Source organism: Saimiri boliviensis, chromosome 13 (genome assembly GCF_048565385.1).
Source record: "Saimiri boliviensis isolate mSaiBol1 chromosome 13, mSaiBol1.pri, whole genome shotgun sequence".
Classification (NCBI taxonomy): domain Eukaryota; kingdom Metazoa; phylum Chordata; class Mammalia; order Primates; family Cebidae; genus Saimiri; species Saimiri boliviensis.
In genome coordinates this window covers 326200-343332 of record NC_133461.1, presented here as the reverse complement: position 1 = coordinate 343332, position 17133 = coordinate 326200, and the positions used below count along the sequence as shown (strand labels likewise).

The 17133-nt window shown below is 40.7% G+C and overlaps 1 protein-coding gene across 5 annotated transcripts in view; it reads left to right on the top strand.

Moving 5' to 3' along the window:
* ADNP2 (ADNP homeobox 2) overlaps positions 1-17133 on the top strand; it is a 36040-nt gene that overhangs the window by 7348 nt on the left and 11559 nt on the right. For 4 of the 5 annotated variants that reach the window (XM_039463644.2, XM_074383222.1, XM_074383220.1 and 1 more), the window contains exon 2: positions 1510-1630. In XM_039463644.2, the coding sequence (XP_039319578.1) occupies positions 1523-1630 (108 nt within the window). In that variant the 5' untranslated portion in view covers positions 1510-1522. Of the gene's footprint in view, positions 1-1509; positions 1631-17133 lie in introns of those variants that run through there. The other variant, XM_074383221.1, reaches the window with a different exon arrangement.

The window sequence follows — 17133 nt, the reverse complement described above, 5'->3', positions numbered from 1 at the left end:
GACCAGGGTCTCACTCTGTTTCCCGGCTGGAATATGGTGGCATGATCAGACTCACTGCAGCCTTGACCTCCTGGGCTCAGGTGATCCTCTCACCTCAGCCTCCTAGATAGCTGGGACTACAGGTGTGCACCAGGATGCCTGACTAATTTTTTTTTTTTTTTTGGTAGATAGAGGGTTTCACCATGTTGCCCAGGCTGGTCTCCAACGCCTGAGCTCAAACAGTCTGCCTAATCTGCCTGCCTCAGCCTCCTGAGGTGCTGGAATTGCAGGCATGAGACACTGTGCCTTGCCTGAGCATCTTTTCATGTACCTTAATGGACATTTTTCTTTGGAGAAATGTCTGTTCAGATCCTTTGCCCATCTGTAAACTGGGTTATCTGTCTTTTAATTATTGAGATACAAGAGTTCTTTATCTGTATTCTGCTTATAAAGTTCTTTTTTTTTTTTTTTTTTTTTTTGAGACGGAGTTTCGCTCTTGTTACCCGCGATGGCACGATCTCGGCTCACCGCAACCTCCGCCTCCTGGGTTCAGGCAATTCTCCTGTCTCAGCCTCCTGAGTAGCTGGGATTACAGGCACACGCCACCACGCCCAGCTAATTTTTTGTATTTTTAGTAGAGACGGGGTTTCACCATGTTGACCAGGATGATCTCGATCTCTTGACCTCGTGATCCACCCGCCTCGGCCTCCCAAAGTGCTGGGATTACAGGCGTGAGCCACTGCGCCCGGCCATAAAGTTCTTTATCAGAAATATGACTTGCAAATATTTTCTCCCATTTTGTTGATTTTTTGCTTTTTTGATGGTGTCCTTTGAAGCACAAAAATTTTTAATTTTGAAAAAGTTCATTATACCTATTTTTTCTTTCATTACTGGTGCTTTTTGGTGTCATATCTAGAGATTTCTTGTGAAATCCAAGGTCATGAATGTTTATGCTTATGTTTTCTTTTTTTTTTTTTTTTTTTTTTTTTTGAGACGGAGTTTCGCTCTTGTTACCCAGGCTGGAGTGCAATGGCACGATCTCGGCTCACCGCAACCTCCGCCTCCTGGGTCCAGGCAATTCTCCTGCCTCAGCCTCCTGAGTAGCTGGGATTATAGGCACGCGCCACCATGCCCAGCTAATTTTTTGTATTTTTAGTAGAGACGGGGTTTCACCATGTTGACCAGGTTGGTCTCGATCTCTCGACCTTGTGATCCACCCGCCTCGGCCTCCCAAAGTGCTGGGATTACAGGCTTGAGCCACCGCGCCCGGCCTATGCTTATGTTTTCTTATGAGAGTTTTATAGTTTTAGGTCTTACATATAGGCGTGTGATCCACTTTGAGTTAATATTTGTGTATGGTGTAAGGAAGAGGTCAACCTCATTCATTTGCATATGAATGTTCACTTGTTCTACAACAATTCGTTGAAAATTGTACTCTATTCCTAGAGTTTTACCAACCTTGTTAAAAAAAAATCTTTTTGTGTGTTATATATATGTACTTATTACAGCTTCATTTTCTTTCCTTTTAAGGAAAATTTCAAAAATGTTTCAAATTCCTGTGGAAAATCTTGACAACATCAGAAAGGTGCGAAAAAAGGTGAAAGGTATTCTTGTGGATATTGGGCTTGACAGCTGCAAGCAGTTACTGAAGGTAAGAGGAGATCAGTAGTCAATTGAAATTTGGAGGTGAGAGTTGAACTGGGGTTTTTTGAAGAGTGGGTAAGCTTCCTCAAAATGGAAATTGCTATTATTATACTTCAGATGGCTTTGTGAACACCTCCTTTTGTCTTTATGACATAAAGTGAGCTATTTAAACCCTTCAAGTTTTTAAGCTACTTTAAGGAAGGGATTTTTCTAGTCATTAGTTACTAAAAAATTGTTTTTGATGTTTGAGGGAAATGTATTGATTTATTTATTATTTTAGCAAAAGAAAACTAAATTTCCCAGTATTAGAGTGATCAATAAATGGGCATGCATACATGAAATGATAGAGTGCTTTTTTTAAAAAATTCTGATTTGTGTATTTGTATATATGGTCTCAGAAAAGTTAGTTTTCCTAAAATTTTGTCTGTCCTTTTAACATTGAGAATATATAGTTGGCATATATAGTTTTTAAAAACATTAAATAAGAGTTATTGTACATCACGCCTGTAAAATCTCAGCACTTTGGGAGGCTGAGGCGGGTGGAGTCAGGAGTTGGAGACCAGCTTGGCCAACATGGTGAAAGCCTATCTCTACTAAAAATACAAAAATTAGCCTGATGTGGTGGCGGGAGCCTGTAGTCCCAGCTATTCAGGAGGCTGAGGCACAAGAATCACTTGAATCTGGCAGGCGCAGGTGGCAGTGAGCTGAGATGAGTGCAGTGAGCTGGAGCCACTGCACTCCAGCCTGGGTGACAGAGTCTCTGTCTCAAAGAAAAAAAAAAATCTCTTGTATATCCTTGTAGTCATTGGTAATGATATTTTTGTCTCATGTAATCATTTGTACCATTGCGTTCCCCTTCATTAATAAATCTAGTCTAGGACCAGGTATTGTATTTGGTTGTCAGGTCTCTTTAGCCTCTTTTGAATGTCAATTCAATTTTTTAAAGTAGAATTCTGTTAGGAAATGTGTTTTATTTTTAGATAAAATGTCAGTAACAACAAAAGTTTCTCATTCTGGAGTCCTTTGTTTTTGACTTGACTGGAACTGAGCATTGCTCATGAACTTTTGCTTCCTTAGCCTGAGAATGTGCTTACTCATCTGAATTTGTTCACGACTGTTTACTTTTTCTTTCCAACACTTTATCGACAGAGAGATACAGTACTTCACAAGGGAAAATTAAGGGATTTGAATGGCTTAAAACAGATTAGCTGTTGAATTAATAAAACATTATTTTGAGGATAAATTTTTATTATTAATTTGTAGTTAGGCCTATATATTATGAAATTTTTGAAAATTTAAGCAATATGGAAGTTTTTTATAGAAAAATTAGAAACCAGACACAAACAAGAAAGTAAGACTCATGTAAACCATTACCCTGAAATATCCAGAATTAACATTGTTATGTATCTACAGATTTTAAAAAATGGGATGTATTCACATTTTTTTCCTTAAAAGGATATGATCAAATTGTGTAAGATACCATACTAGTGTTTTTTCTTTTTCACTGAACCTCATAGTAAGAACCTTTTTCCATGTCAAGTGCATTTATCCTTAATCCACTACAGCAATTAGAGTTCTTTGTTTTCAAGCACCAGAAACCAATCTGGCCAATTTACACAAAAGGAGCTTTATTAGAAGCCTCTTGGGGGGCTTATGAATCCAAGCTGACGGGAGAACCAACATTGTAAAGAGAAGGAACCAAGGGAACAACCTGTCCATTGTCCTCACCGTGCCTTGCTCTGTATTTCAGATTTCAGAGTGGTATGTCACTCTGCCTTCTCATAAGATTTCTACAGCACATGTGACTTCAGGCTTAGCAAGAGTTAACACCTCCAATAGGAGGCTATTCTTGTCAATAGCCTGGCTGAGAAAAGAAAGCCTTAGGAAAGGCAGACTCTTCGAAGAACCTTGTCTTCTTTTCTAAAGTATGTCTAAACCCTGCTACACATAGAAACTCTTCAGGAGTTGTTTTTTATAAAAATTAACATCCGATCAGAATTTAAATTGGGTCTGGGTTGGGCGAGGGATCCTTGTCAAGTTGCCTGCCAAACATACATTGGTGCCATCAGTACAGGACAGGGATGGTTGCCACCTTGCTGCACACTGGGATGCTACAGCAAGTGTATTCAACCACCTCCCCATCAACCCCTCAATCTGTGCTGGTCCCCTGTTTGGGGCTGCAGTGGAATATGGACCATTTGACAACTTGGTATAGTCCCAGTTGGAAGATGTGAGTGGGAGAGTGGTTATAGGGCTGGGGACCAGGAGGCCAGATGGGCTTTGGGGTGAGGGTAAGGCAGAGAGCAGTATCAGACCTGGGCCTGTAAAGGATAAAGGAGGCAGACCATGTGTGAGCTCCGAGGCTCCAAGCCCTTGGCATATGCTCATGTCCCATGAGAGTTCACTTTTATAAAACACAGATTCAAAGATAAATTGTTAAGAATTCATGATGCTTACCACTGAGCATGAAATCACTTGAATGCAGGCTTTGTGCAGCTGTGCTAGTTGCATGCCCATGGAGCTGGCCCCGACTGATCTTTTTTTTGAGACAGGGTTTTGCTCTTTTACCCAGGCTGGAGTCCAGTGTTACAATCACGGCTCACTGTAGCCTCAATTTCCTGGGTTCAGATGATATTCCCAACTCAGCTTTCTGAGTAGCTGGCACTACAGGTGTGCATCACCGCACCTGGCTATTTTTGTGTGTGTGTGTATTTTTTGTAGAGTCGAGGTTTTACCATGTTGCTCAGGCTAGTCTCAAACTCCTGAACTCAAGTGCTTCACTTGCCTTGGCCTCCCAGAGTGCTGGGATTATACGTGCGAGCCACTGCACCTGGACCGACTGGTATTTCCCAAGACCTTCCCAGGTCTTTTTTTTTTTTTTTTTTTAAATATAATAATTTATTTAAGCTAACATATTAAAATATCATTTCAAGGTGTAATTAATATAAGATAAGCAATTAAATGTTTTCTCCTCTTTCTCTTCTAAGTATATTAAAAATTTTTTTTGCAAAGTATGTAACAAAAGTTTCCATTTTTAAGTGTACAATTCTGTAGCATTGATTACATTTACAATGTTTTGCAACCATCACCTTTATCTAGTTCCAGAATGTTTCATTAACCTCTAATAGACACTGTAATTTTTAAGTAGTAACTTCCTACCCACACTCCCCACCACCAGTCCCTGGTAACTTCTAATCTACTCTTTTGTTTCTTTGAATTTGTCTTTTGTAGGTACTTGATAAAAGTGGGCTCATACCATATTGGTGCTTTTGTGTTTGGTTTATCTGTCTAGCATAATGTTTATAAGGTGCATCCATGTCATATGTATAAAAATGTTATTCCTTGTTATGAGTCAGTAATACTCCATTGTATGAATATACCACATTTTTTTTTTTTTTTTTTTTGAGACGGAGTTTCGCTCTTGTTACCCAGGCTGGAGTGCAATGGCGCGATCTCGGCTCACCGCAACCTCCGCCTCCTGGGCTCAGGCAATTCTCCTGCCTCAGCCTCCTGAGTAGCTGGGATTACAGGCACGTGCCACCATGCCCAGCTAGTTTTTTTTGTATTTTTAGTAGAGACGGTGTTTCACTATGTTGACCAGGATGGTCTCGATCTCTCGACCTCGTGATCCACCCGCCTCGGCCTCCCAAAGTGCTGGGATTACAGGCTTGAGCCACCGCGCCCGGCCGAATATACCACATTTTATCAGTTCATCTGTTGGTGGACATTTGGATTGATTCCACCTTTGGCTCTTGTGAATAATGCTGCAACGAACATTGGTGCACAAGTATGTTTGAGTCACTGTTTGCAGTTATTTTGAGTGTGTATACCTAGGAATGGAATTGTTGGGTCATATAGTTACTCTGTTTAGTTTTTTGAAGAACTGCCAAACTCTTCACAGTGAAAGTACACCATTTTATATTCCTGCCAGAAATGTGCAAGAATTCAGTCTATTCACTCATTTCCAACACTTATTTTTTTCTTCTTCCTCCCTTCCCTTTTTTCCCCCCTCTACTTCCTTCCCTCTGTCTTCCTTTTCCATCTTCCCTCTCTTACTTGCAACCCTAATAGTGTGAAGGGGAATTTCATGGTGGTTTCGATTTGCCTTTCCCTAGACAAATGAGTTGGAGCATCTTTTCATGTGCTTATAAGCCATTTGTATATCTTCTTTGGAAAAATGCCTGTTAAGATTCTTTGCCTGTTTTTTAATTGGGTTGTTTGTCCTTATGTTGTTGAAATACAGTAATTTCCTTATTCTGGATATTAAACTGTTATCAAATATCTGATTTGCAGATATTTTCTTCTATGGGTTGTCTTTTTACTTTCTCGATAACATCTTTTAATGCACAAAAGTTGTTAATTTTGATGAAGTCCAGTTTATCTATTTTTTCTTTTGTTGTTGGTGTTTTTTATGTCATGTCCAAGAATCCATTGCCAAGTCCAAGGTCATGAAGGTTTTCTCCTGTGTTTTTCCTAAGAGCTTTATGGTTGTAGTTCCTATGTTAGGTTGCTGATCTGTTTGGAGTTAATTCTTGTATATTGTGTAAAGTAGGATCCCGGTTTCATTCTCTTATATGTAGATAGAAATTCGGTTGTTTCAGCACTGTTTCTTGAAGAGACTGTATTTTCCATATTGAATGGACTTGGCACCTTTATTGAAAATCAGTTGGTCCTGGATATATAGGTTTATTTCCTTACTCTCAATTAGATTCCATTGATCTATATGTCTGTCCTTATACCAGTCCTGTACTGTTTTTTTGTTTGTTTTGTCCTCCCCCCGACCCTCCTTTTTTGAGACTGTGTCTCACTCCAGGCTGGAGTGCAGTGGCACCATGTTGGCTCACTGCAACCTCTGCCTCCTGGATTCAAGTGATTCTCCTGCCTCTGCCTCCCAAGTAGCTGGAATTAGAGGTGCCCACCACCACACCTGGCTAATTTTTGTTTTTTTAGTAGAGATGGGGTTTTGCCATGTTGGCCAGGCTGATCTCAAACTCCTGACCTCTGTGATCCACCTGCCTTGGCCTCCCAAAGTGTTGGGATTATAGGCGTGAACCTCCGTGCCTGGCCCCTATACTGTTTTGATTTAAACAAATAGTCATTTTATAGGTTTTGAAATTGGGAAGTGTGAGTCTTCCAATTTTATTCTTTATGTCAGTATTTTTCTGACTTTTTGGGGCTACGTGTAATTTCTTTCATATGAATATGAGGATAGACTTCCACTTCTGCAAAGAAGACTGTTGGAACTTTGATACGGATTGTGTTGTACATTACTTTGGGGATTTATTGACATCTTAACAATATTGTCTTCCTATTTGCGAACATATTTATTCTGTTTTTTTAAGCCTTTAACTTCTTTCAACAATGTTTTGTAGTTTTCATTGTGTAAGTCTTTCACTTCCTTGGCTAAATTCATGTAATAAACTCATAGGTATTTTGTTATAAGTAGAATTTTGTTCTTAATTTCCTCTTCAGAGTTTTCAGTGCAAATGTATAGAAACACAGTAGATTTTTGTGTGTTGATCTTGTATCATGCAACTGTGCTGAATTTATTATCAACTCTGGTAGCTTTCTTGTAGATTCTTTGGGATTTTCTGTGTGCAGAGAATCATGCCTTCTGCAAATAAGGTTTTCCTTCTGTTTTCAATTAGGATGCCTTTTATTTCTTTTTCTTGTCTCATTGCTCTGTTAGAACATACAGTACTATATTGTGTAGCAGCAATAGAAGTGGGGTGTCCTTGTCTTCATATTAGGAGAATTTTTGGTCTTTTACTGTTGAATATGATGTTAATGGGTTCCTCAGAAATGCCCTTTATCATGTTGAGGAAATTTCCTTCAATTCCTAGTTTTCTGAGTGATTTTTTTAAATCATGAAAAGGTGTTAAACTTTATCATATCCCTTCTTTGTGCAAGTTATGATAACCATGTGATTTTTCTTCCCCGCTTCATTCAACTAATGTGGTGAATTACATTGATAAATTTGCTTATGGTTGGATCCCCCTTGCATTCCTGGGATGGAACGCACTCACTTGGTCGTGGTGTATAATTGTTCTAATACACTGTTGAATTTGGTTTGCTGTGTCGTTTTGCTAGTGTGTTGTTAAGGATTTTTCATCTGTGTTCATAAGGAATATCAATCTGTAATTTTCTTGTGATGTTTTTATTTGGCACTGTTATCGGTAATGCTGGCTTTAAGAATGAGTTAGAAATTGTTTCTGCCTCTTCTATTTTTTTGTGAAGAGTTTAAGAAAAATTGTTGTTCTTCTTTAAATGCTGTTTGTGTAAGATTTATTGCCAAGGTAAAATGAGGAAACTGAGGCAAGTATAAGAAAATGAGAAGCTAATTTATTCAGCTCCCCAGCCAGGTTCTGTGGTCCAGGGAGTAGCCAAGGAAGTTGCTCCTGGCTGTTTAGGTCATGGGATTTTATGGGGAGGGAAGGCGATTGATTGGCTATTGGGGAAACAAAGCAAAGGCAATTTTATTGGCTGTCAGGAATCAGGAAATAACTGGAACTAATTGCCATTGGTAGGCGGGTGGGACTTTGGGTAAGTGGGCCTTGATTGGTTGTTGGGGAGACAAAGTGAAAGCAATCTTATTGGCTATTAAGAAACAGGAAATGGCTGGGCGCGGTGGCTCACGCCTGTAATCCCAGCACTTTGGGAGGCGGAGGCGGGTGGAGCACGTGGTCAACAGATCGAGACCATCCTGGTCAATGTGGTGAAACCCCGTCTCTACTTAAAATACAAAAAATCAGCTGGGCATGGTGGCGCGTGCCTGTAATCCCAGCTACTCGGCAGGCTGAGGCAGGAGAATTGCCTGAACCCAGGAGGCGGAGGCTGCAGTGAGCCGAGATCGCGCCATTGCACTCCAGCCTGGGTAACAAGAGCGAAACTCGTTTCAAAAAAAAAAAAAAAAGAACAGGAAATACCTGGAGCTAGTGGTCATGGGTAGACGGGCAGGACCTTTGGGTAAGTGGCCTTCCAGGGGCATACAGAGCAGACTGCTACTGGGCAGGGTCTGATGGGGCTTCTTTAAAAAATTTTCCTGCAGGGTTTATCAACAGTGGGCTGGGGGTTGAATGCATAATTTAGTGCTGAATGTGGGCTTGGATCTGGTATGCGGAGGTGGGTGCGGGGAGGCCCTGCGACAGGGCCAGATAAGGAGGTTGGGTGGTGATGTAGTTATCAGAGGCGGAGAGAGATGGATGTGTCCGTTTAACCCTCTGCAAAGCAGCCGGCCTTACAGGTTTTTTTTTTTTTTTTTTTTTTGGAGACAGAGTCTAGCTCTGTCGCCCAGGCTAGAGTGCAGTGACGTGATCTGAGCTCACTACAAACTCCACCTCTGGGGTTCAAGCGATTCTCCTGCCTCAGCCTCACAAGTAGTTGTGATTACAAGTGCCTGCTACTACACCTGGCTAATTTTTGTATTTTTAGTGAAGACGGGGTTTCACCATCTTGGCCAGGCTGGTCTCGAACTCCTGACCTCAAATGATCTGCCCACCTTGGCACCCCGAAGAGCTGGGATTACAGGCGTGAGCCACCATTACCCAGCCTTTAAATGTTTTTTAGGATTCAACAGCAAAGCCACCTGGTCCGGGACTTTTCTTCGTTAGGAAGTTTTTGATGAATTCAATCCCTTGTTACAGAATTTTGAATTTTTTCCATTTCTTTATGAGTATGAATCAGTTTTAGGTAATTAGTGTCTTTCTAGCAATTTGTCCATTTCATCAAGTTAATTTTGTTTGTTCATATACAGTTGTTCCTAGTAATCGCGCGCTCTCTCTGTCTCTGTCTCTGTCTCTGTCTCTGTCTCTGTCTCTCTCTCTTTTTTCTGAGATGAAAATAATCACTCTATGACAGCTCTAGCCACAGGTGGTTTTACCTGTGTTTTTGACTGGCTGGCTATAAACTAATGTGCCCACAACTCCCTCCTTGGATTTGATTAATTTGCCACAGTGGCTCACCAAACTCAAAGCGATGCTTACTTACATTTACTGGTTTATTACAAAGAAAGGATATTAAAGAATCTCAGTGAACATCAAAGAGATCGGTAGGGCAAGATACAGGGGAAGGGGCCAGAACTTCCAGGCCCTCCCCGGGTACTCCACTCTCTAGGAACCTCCATGAGTCCATTTATCCAGAAGCCCACCAAACCCAGTCCTGTTGGGGTTTTTATGGAGGCTTCCTTATGCAGGCATGATTGATCAAATCATCTTAACCTTCACCGTCCTCCTTTTCCTGGAAGCTAGCTGAAAGTCCCTACCCTCTAAACTTGCTTTGGTGGTCAGCTCCCATCCCTGCAGCTACCCAGGAGCTGCCAACCACCAGTCATCTCATTAGCACACAGAAAGACAAAAATTAACAATACTAATTCTGGATGTTTCAGGGTAATGGTTTACAGGTAAGTATTCTTGTTTCTGTGTCTATTTTTAAATTTTTCTTTGAAAACTTCTATATTCCTTGAATTTTCAAAAATTTCATAACATATGGGCCCAACTACAAATTAATCTCACTTAGGAGATTCCAAGGATTTTAGGAGTTGTATGCCAGGAAATAGGGATGAAGAACAAATGTATATTTTGGAATATCATACATGGCATATATTTTTCTATTTTTAGGCCTTTAATCCATAATGACTTTATAGTTAAAGTTTTAATAGCACATAATTGGTCTTGCTTTATTACTCAACCTGTTAATCTATGCCTTTTGAGTATCTAGACCCAGGGGTTGGCAAACTATAGCCATGGGTCAAGTTGGGCTTGCTCTCTGTTTTTGTAAATACGGTTCATTGGGGTGGGGTGCAGTGGTAATCCCAGCACTTTGGGAGGCTGAAGTGGGAGGATTACTTGAGGCCAGGTGTTATAGACCAGCCTGGAAAACATAGCAAGACTCTGTCTTTAAAATAACAAATAAATAAATTAGTCAGGTATGATGGTATTCGCTTGTAGTTCTAGGTAGTCCCAGCTCCTTGGAGGCTGAGGTGGGAGGAATCCTTTGAGCCCAGGAGTTCAAGGCTGCAATGAGCCATGATTATGCCACTGCACTCCAGTGTGAGTGACAGAGTAAGACCCTGTCCCTAGAAAATTTTTTTAAATTAGAAAAAAATTTATTGGAGAAGCTATTCTAATTAGTTTAATATATTGTCTAAGGCTGCTTTTGTGTACAGTGTGGCAGGATTGAGGAATTGTGTAAGACACTCTGTAGGCAGCAAAGCCTAAACCAGGCGTCCCCAAACTACGGCCTGCGGGCCGCATGTGGCCCCCCGCCGTACTTCAGGAAGGGGCACCTCTTTCATTGGTGGTCAGTGAGAGGAGCACAGTATGTGGCGGCCCTCCAATGGTCTGAGGGACAGTGAACTGGCCTCCTGTGTAAAAAGTTTGGGGACGCCTGGCCTAAACTATTAATAACTAGCCTTTTACAGCAGAAGTTTGCCAGTCCTTGTTATTTAATGTGATAATTGATTTGGTGTTTGGTTTTTTTCACTTGTCTCATCTGTTCTTTATTTTTCACTTTACTTTTGGATTGAATTTTTTTTTTTTTTTTGAGACGGAGTTTCGCTCTTGTTACCCAGACGATCTCAGCTCACTGCAACCTCCGCCTCCTGGGTTCAGGCAATTCTCCTGCCTCAGCCTCCTGAGTAGCTGGGATTACAGGCACGCGCCACTATGCCCAGCTAATTTTTTGTATTTTTAGTAGAGACGGGGTTTCACCATGTTGACCAGGATGGTCTCGATCTCTTGACCTCGTGATCCGCCCGCCTCGGCCTCCCAAAGTGCTGGGATTACAGGCGTGAGCCACTGCGCCCGGCCAGTATTTTTTATGATTTCATTTTATCTCCATTATTAGCTTACTAACTATACATCTTTCTTCTGACTTTCTTAATGTACTATGCTTCATCTATAGTATAAGAACCTTATAGCAGTATGCTTTAATTTCTTCTTCGAGCCTTTGTTCTGTTGTTGTTATACAGTTTTTCTTGTACATGCTAGAAATTTTACAATATGTTGTTACTTTTAAACAGTAAAAAAGAAAATGTTGATCTACATGTCATTGATGATACTCTTCATCCCTTTGTGTAGATGTGTATTTCCATTTTGAGTCATTTCCTCTGTCTCCTGAAGGACTTCATATTTCGTAGTGCTGATACGCTTAATTTTTTTTTTTTTTTTGAGACGGGGTTTCACTCTTGTTACCCAGGCTGGAGTGCAATGGTGCGATCTCGGCTCACCGCAACCTCCGCGTCCTGGGTTCAGGCAATTCTCCTGCCTCACCCTCCCAAGTAGGTGGGATTACAGGCACGCACCAACATTCCCAGCTAATTTTTTGTATTTTTAGTAGAGACGGGGTTTTACCATGTTGACCAGGATGGTCTCGATCTCTTGACCTCATGATCCACCCGCCTCGGCCTCCCAAAGTGCTGGGATTACAGGCTTGAGCCACTGCGCCCGGCCCTTGATATGCTTAATTAACTCACTATACTGTCTCTAAAAAGGCTGTGTCTTTCTCTAAGGAAAGGAAAGATATTTTTGCTAGGTGTAGAATTCCAGTTCTTTTTCCCTTTTAATATTTTAAAGATTTCACTTATTTTCTGGCTGGCATTTTTTTCAAACAATGTATTTTCTGTCATTTTTGTTCCTCTGCATTTTTAGTACACTTTGACTATAATGTGCCTTGGTTTGGTTTTCTTTGTGTTTCTTTTGCTTGGAGTCTGGTGAGCTTCTTGAATTTGTGGGTTTATAGTTTTCATCTGATTTGGAAAATTTTGTGGCTTAATTTCTTCAACTAGTTTGCTTCCCCTCCCTCCTTTGTCTCTGATACTCAATTATACACATAAAGTAGTTCCCCCGTATCCTCAGTTTTGCTTTCCAAAGTCAACCATGGTTTGAAAATATTAAATGGAAAATTCCAGAAATGAGTAGTTCGTATGTTTTAAATTCCATGGCATTCTGAGTAGTGTCATGAAATATCGCTCCACCGAGCTCTACTACTTACCTCACTTTATCATGTCACATGAGGCGCCACACAGGTATTGTGTCATCTCACATCACTCCAAGAAGGGTGAGCACAGTACAGTAAGATATTTTGAGGCTGGGCGTGGTAGCTTGCCTGTAATCCCAGCACTTTGGGAGGCCAAGACTGGTGGATCACAAGGTCAGGAGTTTGAGACCAGCCTAACCAAAATGGTGAAACCCTGTCTCTACTAAAAACACAAAAATTAGCTGAGCTCAGTGGCTGGTGCCTATAATCCCAGCTCTTCAGGAGGCTGAGGCAAGAGAATTGCTTGAACCCAGGAGACGGAGGTTGCAGTGAGCCGAGATTGTGCCACTGCACTCTAGCCTGGGCAACAAAGCGAGACTCCGGTTAAAAAAAAAAGATATTTGAGAGACCACATTCACATAACTTTTATTACTGTATATTGTTACAATTGTTCTATTTGGTGGTTGTTAGTATCTACCTGTACCTAATTTATAAGTTTTATTTTTATTGTAGGTATGTCTGTATAGGAAAAAACGTAGTGTGTGTAGTGTTTGGCACTGTCCACAGTGTCAGGCATCCACTGGGGCCTTGGAACATGTCCTGTGCAGATAACGGGGCCTCCTGTATGTTAGGCTCCTTGATGTTGTCAACGGCTCATTGATGCCATTGTTGGAGTTTTTTCAGTTTTTTTCTCCCATTCTCTCTTTCGTTTTGGACATTTCTCTTACTTTGTCTTCAGATTTACCAGTCTTTTTTGGCAGCATCTAATCTGCTTCTAATTCCATGCAATGTATTTTTCATGATAGTGCATTTTTCATTCGTCAAAGTTCAATTTACTATCTCACTTTATTCCACTTCTTTCCTTGCATTATATTTTCTGTAATTTCTTGTTCTCCTGGTTTTGGGCCTTATTTTTCTGCTGCTTTGTATGACTGGCAGTTTTTATTTTTTGGTTTTTGACTGCATGCTGGACATTGAGTTTTATCGGTGTTAGATTTTGTGGTTTCCTTTAAATATATTTGGGCTTTGTTCTACAACATGTTTAAGACACTTGGAATTTTTAAGCATTGCTAGGGTGGGTCTGGACAGCCTGGGACTGTGAAGACAGACCTTGCTATGAGGGCTTGACTCATGTCCCTGTATTAAGGGGTCATTCCCCTCTCCCGGTGGACTCTCTGGCATTTTGACAATTGTTTTACCTTCTCTTTTCACTAGTTCCCACTAGTGAACCAGTGGAAAAGTCCCACTGGTTTTCTCACATGAGAGCATCAGTGCTCAGAAAAAGTCTTCAGGAGACCCTGTGTAAATTTATCACAAGGTCAGTGTTGTGGAATGCCCCTTTTTAATAGTAGTTTATTTCTTTTATCTATTTTAAAATGGTGAATTCTTGCTTTCTATCAGGTGATAGATAATGATTTCATAATTGCTGTGGGGCTCTTAATTCCAGCCATCTTTATTTATTTCTCCTGCTCTAGCAGCATCTTTTAATTGGGTTTAGATTCTTGTGTGTGCTGGTTTTTAAGATGTACTTGAAGTTCCTTTGTATTTCCTAGTGTTTATGCTTATTTTTCTTTGTTTCAAATATTTTTGCTGTTTGTTAGAACCAGAATAAAGGACATGTGTGTTGTATACTTCATCTTTTAAGGTAGTTCATTTTGAAAATAACCTAATTTTCAGTAGGAATCTTTGTAATAACTTGGCTAGGCACGGTGGCTCATGCCTGTAATCCCAGCACTTTGGGAGGCCCAGGCAGGTGGATCATGAGGTATAGAAAAATTAGCCAGAGCCAGGTGTGGTGGCACCACCTGTAGTCCCAGCTATTCAGGAGGCTAAGGCAGGAGAATTGCTTGAACCCTGGAGGTGGAGGCTGCAGTGAGCCGAGATCAGGCCACTGCATTCCAGCCTGGAAGATAGAGCCAGACTTCATGTTAAAAAACAAAGAAAGAAAGAAAGAAAGAAATCTTTATAATAACTTCTTTTTCTTGTTAGTTCTGAATTGACTTGGTAAGCCACATACTAGTGTAGAGTTGAAGGCAATTGTATTAACTATCTTTCTGTAGCTTAACTTTTTTTATGTTAAAAGTAATGATTGTTATAAAAACAATACGATAAACCATGAATGTTAGAAAATGTAGGTAACCATTTCTAATTAGAAAATGAAATTTAAAATGTCACGTTTCTACCATTCAGAGGTTGCCACCATTAACATTGTATTGTTTACCCTTTTCTTTCTGTGTGTTTATTGTTCTTACCCTGAGATTGTATTGATTAGCTATTTTATCACTTGCTTTTTTCACTTTTCTCTGTCTTGTCGTGTATTACATGTTCATCTTATTTAATACCCAGTTCACACTCAGATTTCTTCAGTTTTATCAGGACATTTTTTACACTTGGTTTGTGTAAGCTGGGATTCATTGTGGACCGTTACACCTCGTGGTCGTGTTTGCAGTGCTTTCCCTGACTGTTGGCCACACCAGCCTCTTGTCCTGCAGAGATGCCGCTCCTTCCAGGTCTGTCTGGTACTTCCTTGTAGTGTTGTTTTCGTTTAGTTCCCTGTCCCTGAGCTTCTTTTAAATGAGGTGTTCTACTGAAAGGCCCTGTTGATTCAAGTGAAACATTTTGGCTTAGAATATATAATATATGATGTTCTATGCTTCTTGTCACTGCAGGGACCCCAGTCATTTCGTTGCTTCACTACAGTAGATGGCAGTGTGGCCTTTGTGTGCATTACATTCTTTTTGTGGACTAGAATGTAATGTGTTTAATGCCCGTTGAGAATCCTGGTCCTAGGAGGTAGTTTTATTGGGGGCCTTGCTGTGAATGAGGTCTTTCTGAATGTCTGCTAACAATCACTTGTAGATTGTTAGCAGACATTCTTCTGTAAACTCTTGTTTTACTCAGCAGTTGGGACTGTTTGGTTTCTCTGAAATATAGTGCCTCTGGGAAAGGCAGGATAGTTTTATCCTTTCTTTTGAGCTATCACTTTTCAAAGTGAGTAGTTAGTTAACCTTTCCAAGTGGTGATTCCTGAAATTCGTTTTTTTTCTGAGTTTCTTGGCATTTCTGTGATTCTCCTGTGACTTCGTGTGTTAGGGTTTCTATAGCCATTTGTCTTTTTGGTGCTCAAATGTTACAACATTCTGGTGCTCCTGGTGCTTTTGTCACGACCCCTCCACTAAAGGGCCTATTGAGGATGGGCCCATGCTTTGAGAATTTGTCTCATCTGTCTTTGAGCATTTGTACTTGTACTTTTCTGTAGGTTCTGAAGTTGGCGTCATGAGCTAATTCTGAATGCACTGTCACCTGTCAGGACTGTTCACACCATGAGATTATGGACTCGATACCTCTTTATCCTCCCTCCTTAATACAGTTTTAAGTGAGTCAGCTGTGCTGCACAGGTGAAGCTTCTGCATGCGTTGGGAAGTAGCTGAGAGCAAAGCAGGAGTAGATTTTTACTTCTTTCAACTCAGAGAAAAAAAGTTATCTTGGGCCACACGGACTTTAAAATTTTAACGAGAAATGGAAAATGTTTTTCTTGTACACCTTCTCACTTAGTGTCTGATTTTCACTTTTTGAGACAGTTTTATTTAAAAGCCTCTGCTGCCCTACACTTTATCAGCATTTGGGCCCAGGCCTTTTTGTTTCTCTCTCCTGTCCCCTCCCTGTCATGTTAGCCCCCCCACCTCCCCACCCCCCACATCATACTCAGGTCAGGCAGACACAGTTGGAACTCTCTGCTTTATACTCCTTTACCACTTCACTGTCATTATTCATAGCACTTATCACACATGAAAAACAGTAATTTCTTGTGAAAAAATTTTTTTAAAAATACCTGTGTTTCTCAGTTGTGAAACTGAGAGATCGGGATCCCATCTGGCCCCAGAGTCCAAAAGGAAATATTTGAGGGTTGAGTCAGTGATGATCACAAAAGGATGAGGTAGATTACTGTTCTGTGGAGCTTGTAATGATTTTGTCTTAGGCCGTTTTACCTGCATGCAAGATGGAAGTCTTCCTTCTACCTTTCCTCCCTTCCCCACCTGTTGCCAGCAGGCTTTGGAAGTCAGCTGTTGAACCCCTGCTCTGAGGATGCTGCTGCTGTGGGAGGTCTTGGCTCATGCATTTCTGGCCTCTAGACCCCTTTCCAGGACCTACCTGCTCCTCTTCTCTCCGTGTTCACCTGCCCCTGAGAGTCTCTAATATGCACTGTGTTTCTCACACTACTGCCTCTTTCAGCTGATTGTGAGGTTTTCCTTAACACCCTTGTCTACACTATAGGTCTTTTGCATAATTTTCTTGGCTGTAGCAAGTATAACTTTTTGAGTGAAAAATGATGGATGCTGTCTGAGAAAAAACCCTCTACACATTCTAGATCTTGTTTAACTTCTTTGAAAAACATTTAAAGAGTAAGATAAAAATATACTTTGCTTTCATTCCCTAAGGCAAATGGATTGAACAGTAGTGGTAAAGTATTGTTTAAAAAGAGTGTGTTCAAGGTAAAGATTCTTTTACTTTGAAGTATTTTTTTTGTTTCTTTGTA